The 21,367-nt window shown below is 42.9% G+C and overlaps 1 protein-coding gene across 1 annotated transcript in view; it reads right to left on the bottom strand.

Annotated features, from left to right (window-relative positions):
* Positions 1 to 20,122, bottom strand: part of LOC121535080 (roquin-1) — a 40,732-nt gene extending 20,610 nt beyond the window's left edge. Inside the window, exons 1-6 of the mRNA XM_041841786.2 lie at positions 20,036 to 20,122; positions 13,431 to 13,815; positions 3,163 to 3,283; positions 1,219 to 1,458; positions 688 to 863; positions 159 to 359 (exon numbers count right to left, since the gene is read on the bottom strand). Of these exons, the coding sequence (XP_041697720.2) occupies positions 159 to 359; positions 688 to 863; positions 1,219 to 1,458; positions 3,163 to 3,283; positions 13,431 to 13,661 (969 nt within the window). The 5' untranslated portion in view covers positions 13,662 to 13,815; positions 20,036 to 20,122. The remainder of the gene's footprint in view (positions 1 to 158; positions 360 to 687; positions 864 to 1,218; positions 1,459 to 3,162; positions 3,284 to 13,430; positions 13,816 to 20,035) is intronic.
* Positions 20,123 to 21,367: the final 1,245 nt, after the last annotated feature.

Here is a 21,367-nt window from a genome sequence, read left to right as displayed (position 1 = left end):
TGTTTACATGAGTGAATGTGGGATTTTTGTGAATGTGTAACTGACTCAAACACCTTGTTGATAATGGACTGTACGACGTATGTGACAGCTACTTCTAGGACTAGTAACATATAGACGCAAACAGACGCAGACACCTTGTCGAAGACACACACAGATACCTTGTCGATGATGGACTGCATGTGGGACTTGTGTGACTGGTCCCCATAGAGCAGGGAGGACCACTGGTCAGGGGCGATGCGGAGGCCGCCCTCCATGGCGATCTGGACAATCTGGGAGTCGTGTTCGCGCCGCAGTGCCTCGTACGTCCGGAACTCCTCCTTCAGCTGCATCAGCGACGAGTCCTCGTCACGCTTGGTCACCTAGGTTAGAGTTCCCGAAAAATATTGGGTCAGGATCTACTGATTGGTTACAGATGGTTTTGAGAATTTTAGGGAGGTCATAGCCCAAAACATGTTTGTGAACCACGTGTCCTATGCTGGGTCATATTCATTGGAGCACACTGAAGCAAACGTTCCAAAACACTATGCAACGGAAAACAAAAGTGTTTCTTATTGAAGAACTTTAGATGGTACCTCTCCATTTCACTCCGTTTTGTGACCGCTTTCTTCCGCTTTGCGCCAAATGAACAAGAACCAGCTCTTAGAACCGTGTATGTGTGTTTGGGTGTGTAGGTAGAGTCAGACCTACCTTAAAGCAGGAGGCCCTGTAAAGGAGTTGCACCACGTGGCCTATGCTGGTTTTGGAGGCCTGGGGGAAGCGTGGCTCCAGCCGCTGGACCACAAACAGTACCAGGACCTTCCTGGACAGGGCTGAGCCTTCCTCCAGAGCCAGCAGCACCAGCTTCAAAGCCTCCTCCTGCATGGCTGGGAGGGAGAACACGAGTGGGTTTAGACCACAAGCACACCCACAGCATTTGAGAAGACATGTATGCAAGTTTGACAACATACAAACATTTAAACTAGTAAATGCCATTGTATAAGACAAAGTTTCTCTAACCTATCCTTGGGGACCCCCAGATGTTTCACACATTTGCTGTCGTCCTGAACTAGCAGTGATTCAACTAGTCAAGAGCTTGAGGATTAGTTCTGGATGATCTGGGAGTTTGCTACGGAGTAGATGAACTGGAAAATGGAATGGCTAGGGGTCTCCGAGGAGAGGTTTGAGAAATGCTGGTATAGTCAAGGCGGGTGTGTGTGTGTAAACTTAATCTCATCCTACCTGGGCCCAAGAACTGGCAGCCCCTGGCCCGGACGGCGGCCCACAAATTGGATGACAATTGCTGGGGGTTCTGGTGCTGCAGGATGAGCTCTGTGACCGTGCGCTCCCCCAGAGACCTAGCTGCCCTCATGGCCCGCACCCGGCCCTCCTCCTCCACCAGCTGACAGTGGACCAGGGTCACCAGCTTCCTCTGCATGGGTCGACTCAGCATACTCAGGGTCGTGCTGCTCAGACCCACCCCTGGTGAGAGACGGAGGGAGGAAGGGAAGGAGGTTGGGGGGGAAGAGAGAGAGACACCATGAAATGTTTTTAATTATTTTTTTTATTGCAGATAGATTGTAGCTTGTGTAATTGTTAATTAGCAATGTAATTGTCCGCATCATTTCCAATACCGCATTTATTTTGTTAAAAAAAAATAATCATATAATCTCTTTTAAATATATTTTCCTTTATTATTTTCCCTAAACCTACAACCCCTCCCCTAATTGGAGTAAACTAATGGACAACAACACTTAGGCTTCTACTTCCAGCTTAGACATACTAAGTAGACATGGAAAGTGTTCAGACGCCTTGACTTTTTCCACATTTTGTTACGTTACAGCCTTATTCTGAAATTGAATGAATAGTTTTTTCACCCTCATCATCAATCTACACACAATGACAAAGCAAAAAACAGGTTTTTAGAAATATGACATTTACATAAGTATTCAGACCCTTTACTCAGTACTTTGTTGAAGCACCTTTGGCAGTGATTACAGCCTCAAGTTTCCTTGAGTATGATGCTACAAGCTTAGCACACCTGTATTTGGGGAGTTTTTCCCATTCTTCTCTGCAGAGCCTCCCAAGCTCTATCAGGTTGGATGTGGAGCATTGCTGCACAGATAATTTCAGGTCTCTCCAGAGATGTTCAAATCGGGTTTAAGTCCGGGCTCTGGCTGGGCCACTCAAGGACATTCAGAGACTTGCCCCGAAGCCACTCCTGCGTTGTCTGGGCTGTGTGCTTAGGGTCGTTGTCCTTTTGGAAGGTGAACCCATCATAATAGAGTATTGTATTGCTTGTAGGTTTGATAAATTACTATATACATTTTCAAAGAAGCGTGGATCATCATTATTTGGACCGTATAGATTGTGCTCATTAATCTGTTTATGGCCAAATAATATATTTAAAATAATAAATTTACCTTGCAGATCTGTTTGGACAATTAGCACATTCGGATCAAAATTACTGTTAATATCATCACCCCTTTTCAATTTCTTTGCCAATCAGAGAAATATATTTCAACATAAATTGTTGAATGAGTTTAATGTAAACAATATATATATTTCTTCTCTTTTAGCCAGGTAAATACTTTTATCATCTGCTAAGCCATTACATTATTTCACCATAATGAGATACAAGTTCCAATTCTATTATCATAATATATGTTTGTAAACTTACTATTAAAATGTACCATAATGATTGAATGTCCATATAGCTGTACCATGATATTCACATTGCTACTAAGTAAATCTCCAATTGTTCTCCACTATTCCACCTGCTAAAACCCCATCCCAAGTTGGGTTGTCCTCCCAGTGACCCGGCAGACCACCCCGTCCCCCCAGATCCACTGAGAGACCGGGACCAATCCTTCAAAAAGAGCACAGAGTGCCACCCACAAAACAGATGCAGATAAACCGCCAAAAGCATTTCCATCACCCTCACCTCGATCGTATTACATAGTTATGAAAAATGTGTATCTTAAATTCCACAATTAACAAATAATGTTGGCAGTTCATGCTTAGGATTGTTACCTATAACCAGGATTGCCATTACAAAAATATTTGGCAAGCAAGTAATATTTTTGCAAACAGTTATTGTGATTCATGAATTGTTAATTATTTATAATATTGTCATCATTGTCCTGAGTCAGAGTTGGTTCAACACTCTGTGTGTGTGTGTGTTACCTCTGGTGTTGCTGAGGGGTTTGAGGTAGAGGGCCAGCTCCTCCACACACTGCCTGGCCTCCTCATAGTGCTGCGAGTCCTCTGGGCTGGTGATCAGGGCCACCGGCTGGACCTTGGGAACCTGGAATTGACGGGACACACAAGTGGCACAATGGAATATTAATATATGATAATAAACAATTAAACACGCGTCATCTTTTATAGGATGCTGGGCTGGTACAGTGAGGGAAAAAAGTATTTGATCCCCTGCTGATTTTGTACGTTTGCCCACTGACAAAGAAATGATCAGTCTATAATTTTAATGGTAGGTTTATTTGAACAGTGAGAGACAGAATAACAACCAAAAAATCCAGAAAAACGCATGTCATTAATGTTAGTGTTTAGTCAGCCACCAATTGTGCAAGTTCTCCCACTTAAAAAGATGAGAGAGGCCTGTAATTTTCATCATAGGTACACGTAAACTATGACAGACAAATTGAGGAAATTTTTTTCCAGAAAATCACATTGTAGGATTTTTAATGAATTTATTTGCTAATTATGGTGGAAAATAAGTATTTGGTCACCTACAAACAAGCAAGATTTCTGGCTCTCACAGACCTGTAACTTCTTCTTTAAGAGGCTCCTCTGTCTTCCACTCGTTACCTGTATTAATGGCACCTGTTTTAACTTATCAGTATAAAAGACACCTGTCCACAACCTCAAACAGTCACACTCCAAACTCCACTATGGCCAAGACCAACAAGCTGTCAAAGGACACCAGAAACAAAATTGTAGACCTGCACCAGGCTGGGAAGACTGAATCTGCAATAGGTAAGCAGCTTGGTTTGAAGAAATCAACTGTGGGAGCAATAATTAGGAAATGGAAGACATACAAGACCACTGATAATCTCCCTCGATCTGGGGCTCCACGCAAGATCTCACCCCGTGGGGTCAAAATGATCACAAGAACGGTGAGCAAAAATCCCAGAACCACACGGGGGGACCTAGTGAATGACCTGCAGAGAGCTGGGACCAAAGTAACAAAGCCTACCATCAGTAACACACTACGTCGCCAGGGACTCAAATCCTGCAGTGCCAGACGTGTCCCCCTGCTTAAGCCAGTACATGTCCAGGCCCGTCTGAAGTTTGCTAGAGTGCATTTGGATGATCCAGAAGAGGATTGGGAGAATGTCATATGGTCAGATGAAACCAAAATAGAACTTTTTGGTAAAAACTCAACTCGTCGTGTTTGGAGGAGAAAGAATGCTGAGTTGCATCCAAAGAACACCATACCTACTGTGAAGCATGGGGGTGGAAACATCATGCTTTGGGGCTGTTTTTCTGCAAAGGGACCAGGACGACTGATCCGTGTAAAGGAAGGAATGAATGGGGCCATGTATCGTGAGATTTTGAGTGAAAACCTCCTTCCATCAGCAAGGGCATTGAAGATGAAACGTGGCTGGGTCTTTCAGTATGACAATGATCCCAAACACACCGCCCGGGCAACAAAGGAGTGGCTTCGTAAGAAGCATTTCAAGGTCCTGGAGTGGCCTAGCCAGTCTCCAGATCTCAACCCCATAGAAAATCTTTGGAGGGAGTTGAAAGTCCGTGTTGCCCAGCGACAGCCCCAAAACGTCACTGCTCTAGAGGAGATCTGCATGGAGGAATGGGCCAAAATACCAGCAACAGTGTGTGAAAACCTTGTGAAGACTTACAGAAAACGTTTGACCTGTGTCATTGTCTACAAAGGGTATATAATAATATGCCATTTAGCAGACGCTTTTATCCAAAGCGACTTACAGTCATGCGTGCATACATTTTTACGTATGGGTGGTCCCGGGGATCGAACCCACTACCTTGGCGTTACAAGCGCCGTGCTCTACCAGCTGAGCTACAGAGGACCACCATATAACAAAGTATTGAGAAACTTTTGTTATTGACCAAATACTTATTTTCCACCATAATTTGCGAATAAATTCATTAAAAATCCTACAATGTGATTTTCTGGAGAAAAAAAAAAATCCTCATTTTGTCTGTCATAGTTGACGTGTACCTATGATGAAAATTACAGGCCTCTCTCATCTTTTTAAGTGGGAGAACTTGCACAATTGGTGGCTGACTAAATACTTTTTTTCCCCACTGTAAATTGATTTGCATTTTAATGAGGGAAATAAAGTATTTGACCCCCTCTCAATCAGAAAAATTTCTGGCTCCCAGGTGTCTTTTATACAGGTAACGAGCTGAGATTAGGAGCACACTCTTAAAGGAAGTGCTCATAATCTCAGCTTGTTACCTGAAAAGACACCTGTCCACAGAAGCAATCAATCAGATTCCAAACTCTCCACCATGGCCAAGACCAAAGAGCTCTCCAAGGATATTAGGGACAAGACCATCGCCAAGCAGCTTGGTGAGAAGGTGACAACAGTTGGTGCGATTATTCGCAAATGGAAGAAACACAAAAGAACTGTCAATCTCCCTCGGCCTCCATGCAAGATCTCACCTTGTGGAGTTGCAATGATCATGAGAACGGTGAGGAATCAGCCCAGAACTACACCGGAGGATCTTGTCTATGATCTCAAGGCAGCTGGTACCATAGTCACCACGAAAACAATTGGTAACACACTACGCCGTGAAGGACTGAAATCCTGCAGCGCCCGCAAGGTCCCCCTGCTCAAGAAAGCACATATACACACCCGTCTGAAGTTTGCCAATGAACATCTGAATGATTCAGAGGAGAACTGGGTGAAAGTGTTGTGGTCAGATGAGACCAAAATCGAGCTCTTTGGCATCAACTCAACTGGCCGTGTTTGGAGGAGGAGGAATGCTGCCTATGACCCCAAGAACACCATCAAACATGGAGGTGGAAACATTATGCTTTGGGGGTGTTTTTCTGCTAAGGGGACAGGACAGCTTCACAGCATCAAAGGGACGATGGACGGGGCCATGTACCGTCAAATCTTGGGTGAGAACCTCCTTACCTCAGCCAGGGCATTGAAAATGGGTAGTGGATGGGTATTCCAGCATGACAATGACTGGCAACAAAGGAGTGGCTCAAGAAGAAGCACATTAAGGTCCTGGAGTGGCCTAGCCAGTCTCCAGACCTTAATCCCATAGAAAATCTGTGGAGGGAGCTGAAGGTTCGAGTTGCCAAACGTCAGCCTCGAAACCTTAATGACTTGGAGAAGATCTGCAAAGAGGAGTGGGACAAAATCCCTCCTGAGATGTGTGCAAACCTGGTGGACAACTACAAGAAACGTCTGACCTCTGTTTTGCCACCAAGTACTAAGTCATGTTTTGCACAAGGGTCAAATACTTATTTCCCTCATTAAAATGTAAATCAATTTATAACATTTTTGACATGCGTTTTTCTGATTTTTGTTGTTATTCTGTCTCTCACTGTTCAAATAAACCTACCATTAAAATTATAGACTGATCATGTCTTTGTCAGTGGGCAAACGTACAAAATCAGCAGGGGATCAAATACTTTTTCCCCCCTCACTGTAAGTGTGTAAATGGGTTAATTTACACAGTCAAATAATCTAAAAGACCTTTATTGTTGGTTTATAATATAATGAGATTACTTAATAATCAATAGTTATGTGTTGGAGCATTGAGTGTGCAGGCTCTACTTTCCCTATATGCAGTGACATTTACTGAAAAAATATATAAACGCAACATGCAACAATTTCAAAAGGTGTTACTGAGTTAGTGTTCATATAAGGAAATCAGTCAATTGCAATAAATTCATTAGGCCCTAATCTATGGATTTCACATGACTGGGCAGGGGTGCAGCCATGGGTGGACCTGGGAGGGCATAGGCCCACCCACTTGGAAGCCTGGCCCACGCAGTGATCGTGAGGGGATATAGAGAGCAGCTGTTGCATCCAGAGGTATCTCTGCATGAAAATACATGATCTAAGTGATTGATAGTTGGTATTAAGCAGTCATAAAAAAGTATGACATACTTACTTTGAAGAATTACAAAAGAGTGATTTTGTCAGACAGCATAGGCAGCAGCTATATAGAGATGAGATTACTTAGAATGAAATAATAAAGTAATCAAATAAAACAAATGTAATATACACAACTGCACTGACCACACTAATTACCACACCCGCCACCTAAGCCCCTTTTTGAGCCTGGAAAACCCCTGTAGCTCTTAGAACTATATGTCAATGGACATAGACACACACTGAGCAGAGAGAATTGACCAAACTTAACAGCTATAGCATCTTTGACTCACTTGGCTGGCTATGTGTTGACACTTCCAGTCAAATTTTAAATCACAGATTCTCACTCTTAACAGAGGAAACAGTGTGTTGACAGCACGTCTTGGCAGTAATAGTAATGTTACCTGACAGACCATCTGGCAACTTCACAAATAAATGTAGTATCAATATCTGCCACACCCCTATGCATCAGGGCTATGCAGGGCTATATTAGTGATCCCACAACACTACCATCACCACGCCCAAAAAAACAATCCAATAAATAGAGACGCCCTGGTGAGTAACATCTCAAACAGAAACTGCCCTTTGTGATTTAATATAGTCAGGTTTCCATTGACCCAGGTTTATTTGACAAAAGCAATAGTGTAATGGAAACGGCAGATATAGAAATGTGTTAGACGGGGGTGGATTTGTTTTTTGTTAAACTTTATTTGCGACAGAAGATAAACTGTTTCTTTCTAATAAATGTTGATTGCCAAATAAGTTTGAAAGCTCCACTCCACATTTAATTCTAAATGCCCACTGCTTGCAAAATCAATTTTTTCAACTATATATAAAAAAAAAAAAAATGTTTCTTTGCAGGACAAGGATTGTCCTGACTTTCAAGAACGCCTGAATTGCTTCAGCTTGCTTTTCTGGTTGGCTAGCAAGTTTCACCATCCAATTTTTTCAGAACTACAGGAGTGCAAGTTTCATCAATGCACGGACCGTGGCGATACGTTGGCACACAATTACTAGAATACGGCAAATATTAGTCAATTATTGCATTCTATCCATGCTGGATTTCGCGGGCTACCTGAGGTGGGAGTGCATATAGGCTGTTGGCAATTTATTAATGCACAATTTGCCTAAATGGGTAATGGAAACACTTCAACCAATATTTTTATTTGACACAAGTTTTTTTTTAACGTAATTTTTATAGGTGTGACGTCATTACATCTAGCTGTTTTTATCAACAAGATAGTTAAATGGTAACGCACACTTGCGGGCAATTGTCGCATGTATTTTCTTTGCGAACTTCCTAAATGTCGACAACAACAAAAATCGCTGGACAAGTTAATGGAAACATAGCTAGTGGTGATAAATGAATAGGCTACTACTCTCAGACCATCTCTGACACACCTTTAAGTAGGGATGGGCATTTGAAATATTTTGACTGTTCCGAATACTCACATGATTTTTTTTCTGAGTACTTGAACGAAAAAAAGAATTCTATTTTTAGAACATACGGTCCGCACTGTGGAAAAAAATGGCATGCATTTATCTATATACCAACAGTGCGCAACAATGCCTAATTTATCATAACCATTACAGATAACAAATCCTAATAGCGAAATTTCCCCATAAATCACTTCTATGCTCACTTTGAGGCAAGCAACACTGAAGCATGCATGAGAGCATCAGCTGTTCCAGATGGCTATGTGATCACGCTCTCCGTAGCCGATGTGAGTAACTTCTAAGCAGGTCAACATTCACAAGGCCGCAGGGCCAGACGGATTACCAGGACGTGTACTCTGAGCATGCACTGACCAACTGGCAAGTGTCTTCACTGACATTTTCAACATGTTCTTGACTCAGTCTAATACCAACATGTTTCAAGCAGACCACCATAGTCCCTGTGCCCAAGAACACTAAGATAACCTGCCTAAATGACTACCGACCTGTAGCACTCACTTCTGTAGCCATGAAGTGCTTTGAAAGGCTGGTCATGGCTCACAACACCATTATCCCAGAAACCCTAGACCCACTCCAATTTGCATCCCACCTCAACAGATCCACAGATTATGCAATCTCTATTGTACGCCACACTGCCCTTTCCCACCTGGACGAAAGGAACACCTATGTGAGAATGCTATTAATTGACTACAGCTCAGCGTTCAATACCATAGTGCCCTCAAAGCTCATCACTAAGCTAAGGATCCTGGGACTAAACACCTCCCTCTGCAACTGGATCCTGGACTTCCTGACGGGCCGCACCCAGGTGGTAAGGGTAGGTAACAACACATCTGCCACGCTGATCCTCAACACGGGGGCCCCTCAGGGGTGCATGCGCAGTCCCCTCCTGTACTCCCTGTTCACCCATGACTGCATGGCCAGGCACGACTCCAACACTATCATGAAGTTTGCAGACGACAACAGTGGTAAGCCTGAACACCGACAACGATGAGACAGCCTATAGGGAGGTCAGAGACCTGGCCGTGTGGTGCCAGGATAACAACCTCTCCCTCAGCGTGATCAAGACAAAGGAGATGATTGTGGACTACAGGGGGGAAAAAAAGAGTACTGAGCACACCCCCATTCTCATCGACGGGGCTGTAGTGGAACAGGTTGAGAGCTTCAAGTTCCTTGGTGTCCACATCACCCACAAACTATCATGGTCCAAACACACCAAGACAGTCGTGAAGAGGGCACGACAAAGCCTATTCCCCCTCAGGAGACTGAAAAGATTTGGCATGGGTCCTCAGATCCTCAAAAAGTTCTACAGCTGCACCATCGAGAGCATCCTGACTGGTTGCGTCACCGCCTGGTATTGCAACTGCTCGGCCTCCGACTGCAAGGCACTACAGAGGGTAGTGCGTACGGCCCAGTACATCACTGGGGCCAAGCTTCCTGCCATCCAGGACCTCTATACCAGGCAGTGTCAGAGGAAGGCCCTAAAAAATGTCAAAGATTCTAGCCACCCTAGTCATAGACTGTTCGCTCTGCTACCGCACAGCAAGCGGTACTGGAGCGCCAAGTCTAGGTCTAAAAGGCTTCTTAACAGCTTCTACCCCCAAGCAATAAGACTCATGAACAGCTAATCATGGCTACCCGGACTATTTGCATTATTATACAACTTTTTTTTTAAACGTATCTATTTTTTACTTAACACTTTTTTTTATTAAAACTGCATTGTTGGTTAAGGGCTTGTAAGTAAGCATTTCACTGTAAGGTCTACACCTGTTGTATTCGGCACGTGGCAAATAAAATTATTTGATATATGTAGCCAATAAATAAACAAGTGCCATTTAAGATGAATTTACTAAAACCATAATATCAACTGGTTATATTATATCGTGGAACACAATCTTCAAAGGCAGTAACCTCAGCAGTCGCACTTGCTTGTAGAAGCCTTATATTAGGAATCAAAAGGACTACGTAATGGTAACTTAGGTAATTAAATATAATCTGAAATCAAATTGTCCCATACATATTCAGTCAATAAAAATAAGTGCCATTTGAGAATAATTAATTGAAACCGTAATGAACTGTGTTATCTGCTTGGCTCTGGCAGGGTCACGGCAGTGCTTTGCAGTGGCAAAAGATGTGATGCGAGATTTCTGCTGCTTGTCCCCCTCAGAACGTTTCTTTGTGCTTGATAAGTATTTGACTTCTTATGGAACTAGCTGATCTGTGATAGGAGAGCTTGATATTGCATAGTTTGCATTGCACATGGGTTTCATCAGTTTGATCAAAATACCTTTCTTCCAAACCTCACTGCGTTTGGCCACCACGCTGCTAGTGCCCACTTCCCACTATGCGCCTGAAACAGACCCTCCACAGCCAATCAGAAGCACTTGACATAAAATATGTCATTTACAATATCACGTGCACAAGTAAGGTGAAATGCCTTTCTTACAAGCTCTAAATCCAACAATGCAGTAATTAATATCAATGTAGTTCTAAAAATAACAAGGTAGAACAAAAACACACGAGAAATAAAATAAGAAATTATTACACGAGAAGTAAGTAAGCTATATACAGGGTGAGTTCCAGGGTCAGAAGATATATACAGGGTCAGTTCCAAAACCATATTTACAATGTGCAGGAATACTGGAATGATAGAGGTAGATACAGTGGGGGGGAAAAGTATTTAGTCAGCCACCAATTGTGCAAGTTCTCCCACTTAAAAAGATGAGAGGCCTGTAATTTTCATCATAGGTACACGTCAACTATGACAGACAAATTGAGAAAATAAAATCCAGAAAATCACATTGTAGGATTTTTAATGAATTTATTTGCAAATTATGGTGGAAAATAAGTATTTGGTCACCTACAAACAAGCAAGATTTCTGGCTCTCACAGACCTGTAACTTCTTCTTTAAGAGGCTCCTCTGTCCTCCACTCGTTACCTGTATTAATGGCACCTGTTTGAACTTGTTATCAGTATAAAAGACACCTGTCCACAACCTCAAACAGTCACACTCCAAACTCCACTATGGCCAAGACCAAAGAGCTGTCAAAGGACACCAGAAACAAAATTGTAGACCTGCACCAGGATGGGAAGACTGAATCTGCAATAGGTAAGCAGCTTGGTTTGAAGAAATCAACTGTGGGAACAATTATTAGGAAATGGAAGACATACAAGACCACTGATAATCTCCCTCGATCTGGGGCTCCACGCAAGATCTCACCCCCGTGGGGTCAAAATGATCACAAGAACGGTGAGCAAAAATCCCAGAACCACACGGGGGGACCTAGTGAATGACCTGCAGAGAGCTGGGACCAAAGTAACAAAGCCTACCATCAGTAACACACTACGCCGCCAGGGACTCAAATCCTGCAGTGCCAGACGTGTCCCCCCTGCTTAAGCCAGTACATGTCCAGGCCCGTCTGAAGTTTGCTAGAGTGCATTTGGATGATCCAGAAGAGGATTGGGAGAATGTCATATGGTCAGATGAAACCAAAATAGAACTTTTTGGTAAAAACTCAACTCGTCGTGTTTGGAGGACAAAGAATGCTGAGTTGCATCCAAAGAACACCATACCTACTGTGAAGCATGGGGGGTGGAAACATCATGCTTTGGGGCTGTTTTTCTGCAAAGGGACCAGGACGACTGATCCGTGTAAAGGAAAGAATGAATGGGGCCATGTATCGTGAGATTTTGAGTGAAAACCTCCTTCCATCAGCAAGGGCATTGAAGATGAAACGTGGCTGGGTCTTTCAGCATGACAATGATCCCAAACACACCGCCCGTGCAACGAAGGAGTGGCTTCGTAAGAAGCATTTCAAGGTCCTGGAGTGGCCTAGCCAGTCTCCAGATCTCAACCCCATAGAAAATCTTTGGAGGAAGTTGAAAGTCCGTGTTGCCCAGCGACAGCCCCAAAACATCACTGCTCTAGAGGAGATCTGCATGGAGGAATGGGCCAAAATATCAGCAACAGTGTGTGAAAACCTTGTGAAGACTTACAGAAAACATTTGACCTGTGTCATTGCCAACAAAGGGTATATAACAAAGTATTGAGAAACTTTTGTTATTGACCAAATACTTATTTTCCACCATAATTTGCAAATCAATTCATAAAAAGTGATTTTCTGGATTTTTTCCCCTCATTTTGTCTGTCATAGTTGACGTGTACCTATGATGAAAATTACAGGCCTCTCATCTTTTTAAGTGGGAGAACTTGCACAATTGGTGGCTGACAATACTTTTTTCCCCCAATGTATGTATAGGGGTAAGGTGACTAGGCATCAGGGTGTATGATAAATAAAGTGTAGCAGTAGCGTAAATTAAGATTATACGTGAGTGTCTGTGCAAAGTCAGTATAAATGTGTGTGCATATTATGTGTGTGTGTTGGAGTGTTAGTGTGTGGGAATGTGTATTGGGTAGAGCAAGAGTTATGAAATAAATCGGACAAATAGTATTATTACAGTATTTAAAGAAAAATATGATCTCTGGTTAAAGATTGAGTTTTGACATCCGTTCCGAGTACTCATGCTCATCCCTACCTTTAGGCTACCAGGTACATGCACCACAACTACTGACCAGAAAGGTCTCTGAACACAGATCCCAAATAACTCCCTATTAGCTAGGTCTTCCTCTTATCATTCCCTACTCGGTTTCATCACCCTAAATATCCACAATCAGCTCCTAACTATCACATGATGGATTAATCTCCAATAGTATTCTGTTGGTAGAACTGCCATCATCCTGTATCCCTAACCCTACAGACCTTGTTACCACATCTGAAATACAAAAGGGGGAACCCTGTGGTGGGACAGCGCAAAGAACAGATTCTAACTGGATTGAGCCACCCCCCTCCACCCATGATGCCCCTCTCCCGGGTCTCACGACTCACCTGTCCCCCCACCAGCTGCAGCAGGGCTGTGTTGACAGGCAGCTGCTCGATGTCGGTGGCGATGGCCGTCTGGTCGAAGGGGCAGGCCTTGCGGTGCAGCTTGTTCAGGCACATCTTGCAGACTGTGTGACCACAGCCCAGCGAGATGGGCCGCCGCACCGTCTCCTCGAACGTCTGAGTGCAGATGGGACACAGCAGGAACTCTGTCCATTGTGGGGCTTGCACGGGCATGGCTGGGCAGTGTGTGTAGGGGTTGGGTGTGTGCAAGTGTTTTTTTAACAAAGAAAAAAAATATTGGAAGATTCCACTGGAATCAAGATTTTTCTTCCGAACTCAATTGTTCTTCAAATGTCACACATCGTGGATGCGTGTCAAGTCACAAATCCTGAAAGAGAAGGAAAACAATCACAGCGGGTTAAAAGCAATGATTTATATATACACTAAATGACTGACAGGTGGCGTTGTGTTGAAGTCACCATGTCTCCATCTTGGCACTCCCCCACCATTGTAAAAAATATTTTGGAAGCTATAGAAATGCATTTATTATTCATGTCTCAAATCAAATGTTATTTGCCACATGCGCCGAATACAACAGGTGTAGACATTACAGTGAAATGCTTACTTACAAGCCCTTAACCAACAATGCAAAGTAAAACAAATAAAATAAAAGCAAATAACTAAAGAGCAGCAGTAAAATAAAATAACAGTAGAGAGGCTATATACAGGGGGGTACCGGTGCAGAGTCAATGTGCTGGGGCACCGGCTAGTCGAGGTAATATGTACATGTGGGTAGAGTTAAAGTGACTACGCATAAATAATAAACAGAGTAGCAGCAGAGTAAAAAAGGGGGACGGGGTGGTGGGGCAGTGAAAATTGTCCGGGTAGCCATGATTAGCTGTTCAGGAGTCTTATGGCTTATGGTAGAAGCTGTTGAGAAGCCTTTTGGACCTAGACTTGGCGCTCCGGTACCGATTGCCGTGCAGTAGCAAAGAGAACAGTCTATGACTAGGGTGACTGGAGTCTTTGACAATTTTGAGGGCCTTCCTCTGACACCGCCTGGTATAGAGGTCCTGGATGGCAGGAAGCTTGGCCCCAGTGATGTACTGGGCCGTACGCATTTCCCTCTGCTCAGTGCTCTTTTTTCCCCTGTAGTCCACAATCATCTCCTTTGTCTTGATCACGTTGAGGGAGAGGTTGTTATCCTGGCACCACACGGCCAGGTCTCTGACCTCCTCCCTATAGGCTGTCTCATCGTTGTCGGTGTTCAGGCCTACCACTGTTGTGTCGTCTGCAAACTTAATGATGGTGTTGGAGTCGTGTCTGGCCATGCAGTCATGGGTGAACAGGGAGTACAGGAGGGGACTGAGCACGCACCCCTGAGGGGCCCCCGTGTTGAGGATCAGCGTGGCAGATGTGTTGTTACCTACCCTTACCACCTGGGGGCAGCCCATCAGGAAGTCCAGGTTCCAGTTGCAGAGGGAGGTGTTTAGTCCCAGGATCCTTAGCTTAGTGATGAGCTGAGGGCACTATGGTGTTGAACGCTGAGCTGTAGTCAAGGAAAAGCATTCTCACGTACAGTTGAAGTCGGAAGTTTACATACACCTTAGCCAAATACATTTAAACTCAGTTTTTCACAATTCCTGACATTTAATCCTAGTAAAAATGCCCCGTCTTAGGTCAGTTAGGATCACCACTTTATTTTAAGAATGTGAAATGTCAGAATAATAGTAGAGAGAATTATTTATTTCAGCTTTTATTTCTTTCATCACATTCCCAGTGGGTCATAAGTTTACATACACTCAATTAGTATTTGGTAGCATTGCCTTTAAATTGTTTAACTTGGGTCAAACGTTTCGGGTAGCCTTCCACAAGATTCCCACAATAAGTTGGGTGAATTTTGGCCCATTCCTCCTGACAGAGCTGGTGTAACTGAGTCAGGTTTGTAGGCCTCCTAGCTCGCACACACTTTTTCAGTTCTATCCACACATTTTCTATAGGATTGAGGTCAGGGCTTTGTGATGGCCACTCCAATACCTTGACTTTGTTGTCCTTAAGCCATTTTGCAACAACTTTGGAAGTATGCTTGGGGGTCGTTGTTCATTTGGAAGACCCATTTGCGACCAAGCTTTAACTTCCTGACTGATGTCTTGAGATGTTGCTTCAATATATCCACATCATTTTCCTTCCTCATGATGCCATCTATTTTGTGAAGTGCACCAGTCCCTCCTGCAGCAAAGCACCCCCACAGCATGATGCTGCCACCCCCGTGCTTCACGGTTGGGATGGTGTTCTTCGGCTTGCAAGCCTGCCACCTTTTTCCTCCAAACATAACGATGGTCATTATGGCCAAACAGTTCTATTTTTGTTTCATCAGACCAGAGGACATTTCTCCAAAAAGTACGATCTTTGTCCCCATGTGCAGTTGCAAACCGTACTCTGGCTTTTTTATGGCAGTTTTGGAGTAGTGGCTTCTTCCTTGCTAAGCGGCCCTTCAGGTTATGTCGATATAGGACTCGTTTTACTGTGGATATAGATACTTTTGTAACTGTTTCCTCCAGCATCTTCACAAGGTCCTTTGCTGTTGTTCTGGGATTGATTTGCACTTTTCGCACCAAAGTACGTTCATCTCTAGGAGGAGACAGAATGTGTCTCCTTCCTGAGCGGTATGGCGGCTGCGTGGTCCCATGGTGTTTATACTTGCGTACTATTGTTTGTACAGATGAACGTGGTACCTTCAGGTGTTTGGAAATTGCTCCCAAGGATGAATCAGACTTGTGGAGGTCTACAAATGTTTTTTTGAGGTCTTGGCTGATTTCTTTTGATTTTCCCATGATGTCAAGCAAAGAGGCACTGAGTTTGAAGGTAGGCCTTGAAATACATCCACAGGTACACCTCCAATTGACTCAAATTATGTCAATTATCCTATCAGAAGCTTCTAAAGCCATGACATAATTTTCTGGAATTTTCCAAGCTGTTTAAAGGCACAGTCAACTTAGCGTATGTAAACATCTGACCCACTGGAATTGTGATACAGTGAATTATAAGTGAAATAATATGTCTGTAAACAATTGTTGGAAAAATGACTTGTGTCATTCACAAAGTAGATGTCCTAACCGACTTGCCAAAACTAGTTTGTTAACAAGAAATTTGTGGAGTGGTTGAAAATTGAGTTTTAATGACGCCAACCTAAGTGTATGTAAACTTCCGACTTCAACTGTAGGTGTTCCTCTTGTCCAGGTGGGAAAGGGCAGTGTGGAGTGCAATAGAGATTGCATCATCTGTGGATCTGTTGGGGCAGTATGCAAATTGGAGTGGGTCTAGGGTTTCTGGGATAATGGTGTTGATGTGAGCCATGACCAGCCTTTCAAAGCACTTCATGGCTACAGATGTCATTTAGGCAGGTTATCTTAGTGTCCTTGGGCACAGGGACTATGGTGGTCTGCTTGAAACATGTTGGTATTACAGACTCAGTCAGGGATATGTTGAAAATGTCAGTGAAGACACTTGCCAGTTGGTCAGCACATGCTCGGAGTACACGTCCTGGTAATCCATCTGGCCCTGCGGCCTTGTGAATGTTAACCTGCTTAAAAGTTTTACTCACATCGGCTACGGAGAGCGTGATCACATAGTCATCCGGAACAGCTGGTGCTCTCATGCATGCTTCAGTGTTGCTTGCCTCGAAGCGAGCATAGAAGTGATTTAGCTCGTCTGGTAGGCTTGTGTCACTGGGCAGCTTGCGGCTGTGCTTCCCTTTGTAGTCTGTAATAGTTTTCAAGCCCTGCCACATCCGACGAGCGTCAGAGCCGGTGTAGTACGATTCAGTCTTAGTCCTGTATTGACTCTTTGCCTGTTTGATGGTTTGTTGGAGGGCATAGCGGGATTTCTTATACGCGTCCGGGTTAGAGTCCCGCTCCTTGAAAGCGGCAGCTCTAGCCTTTAGCTCAGTGCGGATGTTGCCTGTAATCCATGGCTTCTGGTATGTACGTACGGTCACTGTGGGACGACGTCATCGATGCACTTATTGATGAAGCCAGTGACTGATGTGGCGTACTCCTCAATGCTATCTGAAGAATCCCTGAACATATTCCAGTCTGTGCTAGCAAAACAGTCCTGTAGCTTAGCATCTGTGTCATCTGACCACTTTTTTATTAACCGAGTCACTGGTGCTTCCTGCTTTAGTTTTTGCTTATAAGCAGGAATCAGGAGGATAGAGTTATGGTCATATTTGCCAAATGGAGGGCGAGTTAGAGGGCTGTAAAACGGCAGCCATCTTCTCCGGCGCCATTATCTACATTTGTTTTTGCCACATTTATTCTATTACAGACACCTTAATGAATACTTTTAAATGATATGATGTGAGCTAACCATAAAAATACAAAATGAAAACATTTGAGACTGCTAATGTTACTGTCCCCACTACAACAAAAAATACTTAAATACATGTAATTTTCTCCTTTAAACATTTAATTGAAATACTGTAGAATTCCATTAATTCCTATGGAGGACCGCTCCTACTGGGGGAGTGCCAATATGGCCGACCGGTGGCTTCACAGCCTATCCATTGCCAATACATAGCATCAGCAATCCTGGGTTTATAGAGGGAAATGGTAATGGCGTCTTTTTGTAGGCACTAATGCCGCCATAGCTCGTTGGACAAAGCCTATGAGGAAAATGAATGCCGTTTTTGGATAAACGCCGAAAATAAGGTATGTGGTAAACAAATGCTTAGGAGATCTTTAAAACGTTTGAATCTATGAGAATCTTTATCAGTTAACGTCACTTGCGAATTTTGAAGAATATGTTTTAAGAAAAAACACAAAGCCTTCATAATTCATAAAGGACATGACTGCTATTGTGTCATAGAACAAAACGTATAAGATCTCGTAAACCTGTGTTAACCTCAGACCTTATTTTCGGCGTTTAGTCCAAATCCCTATTCTTTCCCCCCATAGGCATGGTTGAACGAACCAGTGGTAACTAATTTCCGGATTTTAGGACTACAAACTGGCTTACTCTATATACATCATTGGTTAAAAGCCTGTGGATTATTTTGTGTTGACAGTGACTCTTGCACAATGTAACATTAGCTGAGCCAATTACCTTCATACAACAGATGACTCAACCCAACATTGTTTACATTTATGGCTGGCAACAAATTGCATAGCTACACTCCTCATAACATAAACAGCCCAGTTACAGGAGCTGACAAAGTGGATCTAGTTTCTTTTCTTGGCACAGGTCAAGCAATAATTATGTTACATTTAAATAACTAACGTTAGCTACAACAAAATAACGTTGGCCAAATCCATTGGCCAGTGTCATGTTAGCCAACTAACGACACTTAGCTGACAGAGAAACGTTAACGTCTAGCTAACTATACTATAATATATACTTTCATTAAAATAATACCAGCACAATATGATTAACTTAAACGAACACGCCTACAGAATATATTATAGTTAGCTGCACCAAGCAAGTCAGTTCAATACCGCCGCCATACAAATTCAAAATGGCTAGCTAAAAAGACAATTCACCACCGGCAAGCTGAATAGTTAGTTAGTAACGTTAGCATGATTACCATCCAGTGTCGTCTTTAGTTAACCAACCAACTACCTGATTAAACCTGTTCTAGCTGGTTCAATCATGTTCATAGCGTCAGAAAAGTCAGCCTTCAGATACATAATAAATGGCTGGCAACCCAGACGGCCAAATAACAGATCAAAACAACTGACGTTGTTAGCCTACTATGGCCTGTCTAGCTAGTGGACAAAGACGAAGAGGCGACGTAGCTAGCTACTAGCTACTTATGCTGCTTGAACTAACGTAGCTAGTTAGCCAACTTATGCTGCGCAGAATTAGCTAACTAACAATTTGATCCTGCAAGATATAACTACAGCTTCTATATATATTATATATATACACACACACACATGCGTTTTATTTCAAATACCAATTAGTTAAACACGCAACACGTCTCGCTAGGTATATGGCAAGTCGCTAAATAGTTAGGAGTTAAAATCGAGCGACAAGCAGCTAAAGTTAGCTAACTGGCTACTATATATGGTAAACGTTAGAAATTAGTGTTAGATGCTTTCATGACTGACAAAAACGCATGAAACGAATTTAGTTGAAGCTAGGTAGGTAGCTGTTAGCAAACTAGCTAGCTACGTTAACGTTACAAGTAAAACAAATAACTAACTACACGGGAAATCGTACTAACTAGATAACCAATCAGCTACTACTAGCTAGAGTTAGCTAGATAACGTAAAGCCATTTCATGTAGTAATAATAGCTAAAACGATGTAGCTAACTAACGTTAGCGGCTAGCTAGATTTACCACTACCGTTTCACTATTTTAGACGTCTAGTTGACTGAATATCAAAGATTTAGCTAACTATCGTTATGTGGCAATCACATTACTAAACCAGGTTGCAGAATGTTGTTGGCAAATAAATTGCGGTTAGCCACTTAACATACTGCTACGTACTTAGCTAGCTCTCAGTTATGCCAGCTGGCTAGGCTAGCTCAGAGACTAGGCGTCGTTAACTAACATGTATTGTTTACTGTTCATAACATTTTAGCGTTAACATGCACAAATTACTCACTCATTCCAGAATACTTTTATCTGTCTTTAGGAAAATCTTGTGTTATTTTATCGGTCGCCATGTCGACTATGCAGCTTGGCTGCTGCCGAAGTTTGAGGGTGTCAACTGAGTGTCTGGCTTGTTAGCTAACATTGGAGTTGAGCGAGAGTACCCTCTGTTGGTGAGAGAATGCCAGTGCACAGCAAAAAGGTCGGCCAGCATCTGTCACGTCTAGTGGATATGGCCAGAGAGGCCCATCTCGCGGAAAATCAGTGTCCCTCAAAGCAGGTGGCGTTTTTCGCCCACCAAGCAAGGATTTTTTGTATGGAGATCAATTAGTGTCGAATTTGGTCAACAAAAAAATGAATGGCTTATTTGCTACATGAGGTTTATTTGATTTAATATACGTTTCTTAATGCTGAGGTTGTTACGAGTCTACTGATATAAGTAGTAGGACACGTGACATCCCCGCAACTTTGACAAAAACATATTTATATCAGAGTTGTCACGACATGGCTATGCATATTCATGATTGACTAGTAGCATAGCATCTCTCCCTCTCTCTCCATTGAATACAGGCGGTTGACGTCAACAATCCTCATCGAATATTCAAATAGATAATGGAAGTTGTTGTCCACAAACGGCACCGCAGGCTGTCTAGCTCCCGCCTATCCTTTCTTTTGATTGGTGGATGCATCTAATTATTTTATTGTTAGGGCGGAGAGACAAGTATCTTGTCAGTATATCCATAATCTTTGATATGGCAAGCCACATTTCCACATCATCAATCAGGCGCACAGCTAGATGACTAAACATCACTCCACGGGGAACGAAGTTTATGAGTGGAGTTTAGTCCACTTCATTAAAGCCGTTAGATGCACATAGCGCTTTATTACGGGCGACAATTTTAGTACTCATTACTGCATTCTCTACCAGAAAGTTGGTTGTCCCTCTTTGATTTCACGTAGGGTGATACATTGCTATGTTTTCATTTATAAATCCCTTTACAAAAAGTATCACTGTACCTAACGTCTTTACTAAACTTTAGACATACGAGTTTCCACACCCGGTCTCAGGGATGGTTAACTCTTGAAATTCCTTTGGTCTCTACAGAGTTAGGTAAATCAGCTTTTAGTTTTCTTGCACCTTATGTGTTGAACAATTTTCTAAATGTTCTTACATTTGATGTTTTGATGCCTCTAGCGCAAGTCAGAAGGCAGATTGAGGACCTTATTATATTTTAGTAATTTAGCAGACGCTCTTATCCAGAGCGACTTACAGTTAGTGAGTGCATACATTATTTAAAAAAAAATCATACTGGTCCCCCGTGGGAAACGAACCCACAACCCTGGC

The sequence above is a fragment of the Coregonus clupeaformis genome, chromosome 21 (assembly GCF_020615455.1).
Source record: "Coregonus clupeaformis isolate EN_2021a chromosome 21, ASM2061545v1, whole genome shotgun sequence".
Lineage (NCBI taxonomy): Eukaryota > Metazoa > Chordata > Actinopteri > Salmoniformes > Salmonidae > Coregonus > Coregonus clupeaformis.
The sequence above is the reverse complement of the archived record's forward strand: the minus strand, read 5'-3'. Positions and strand labels throughout refer to the sequence as shown.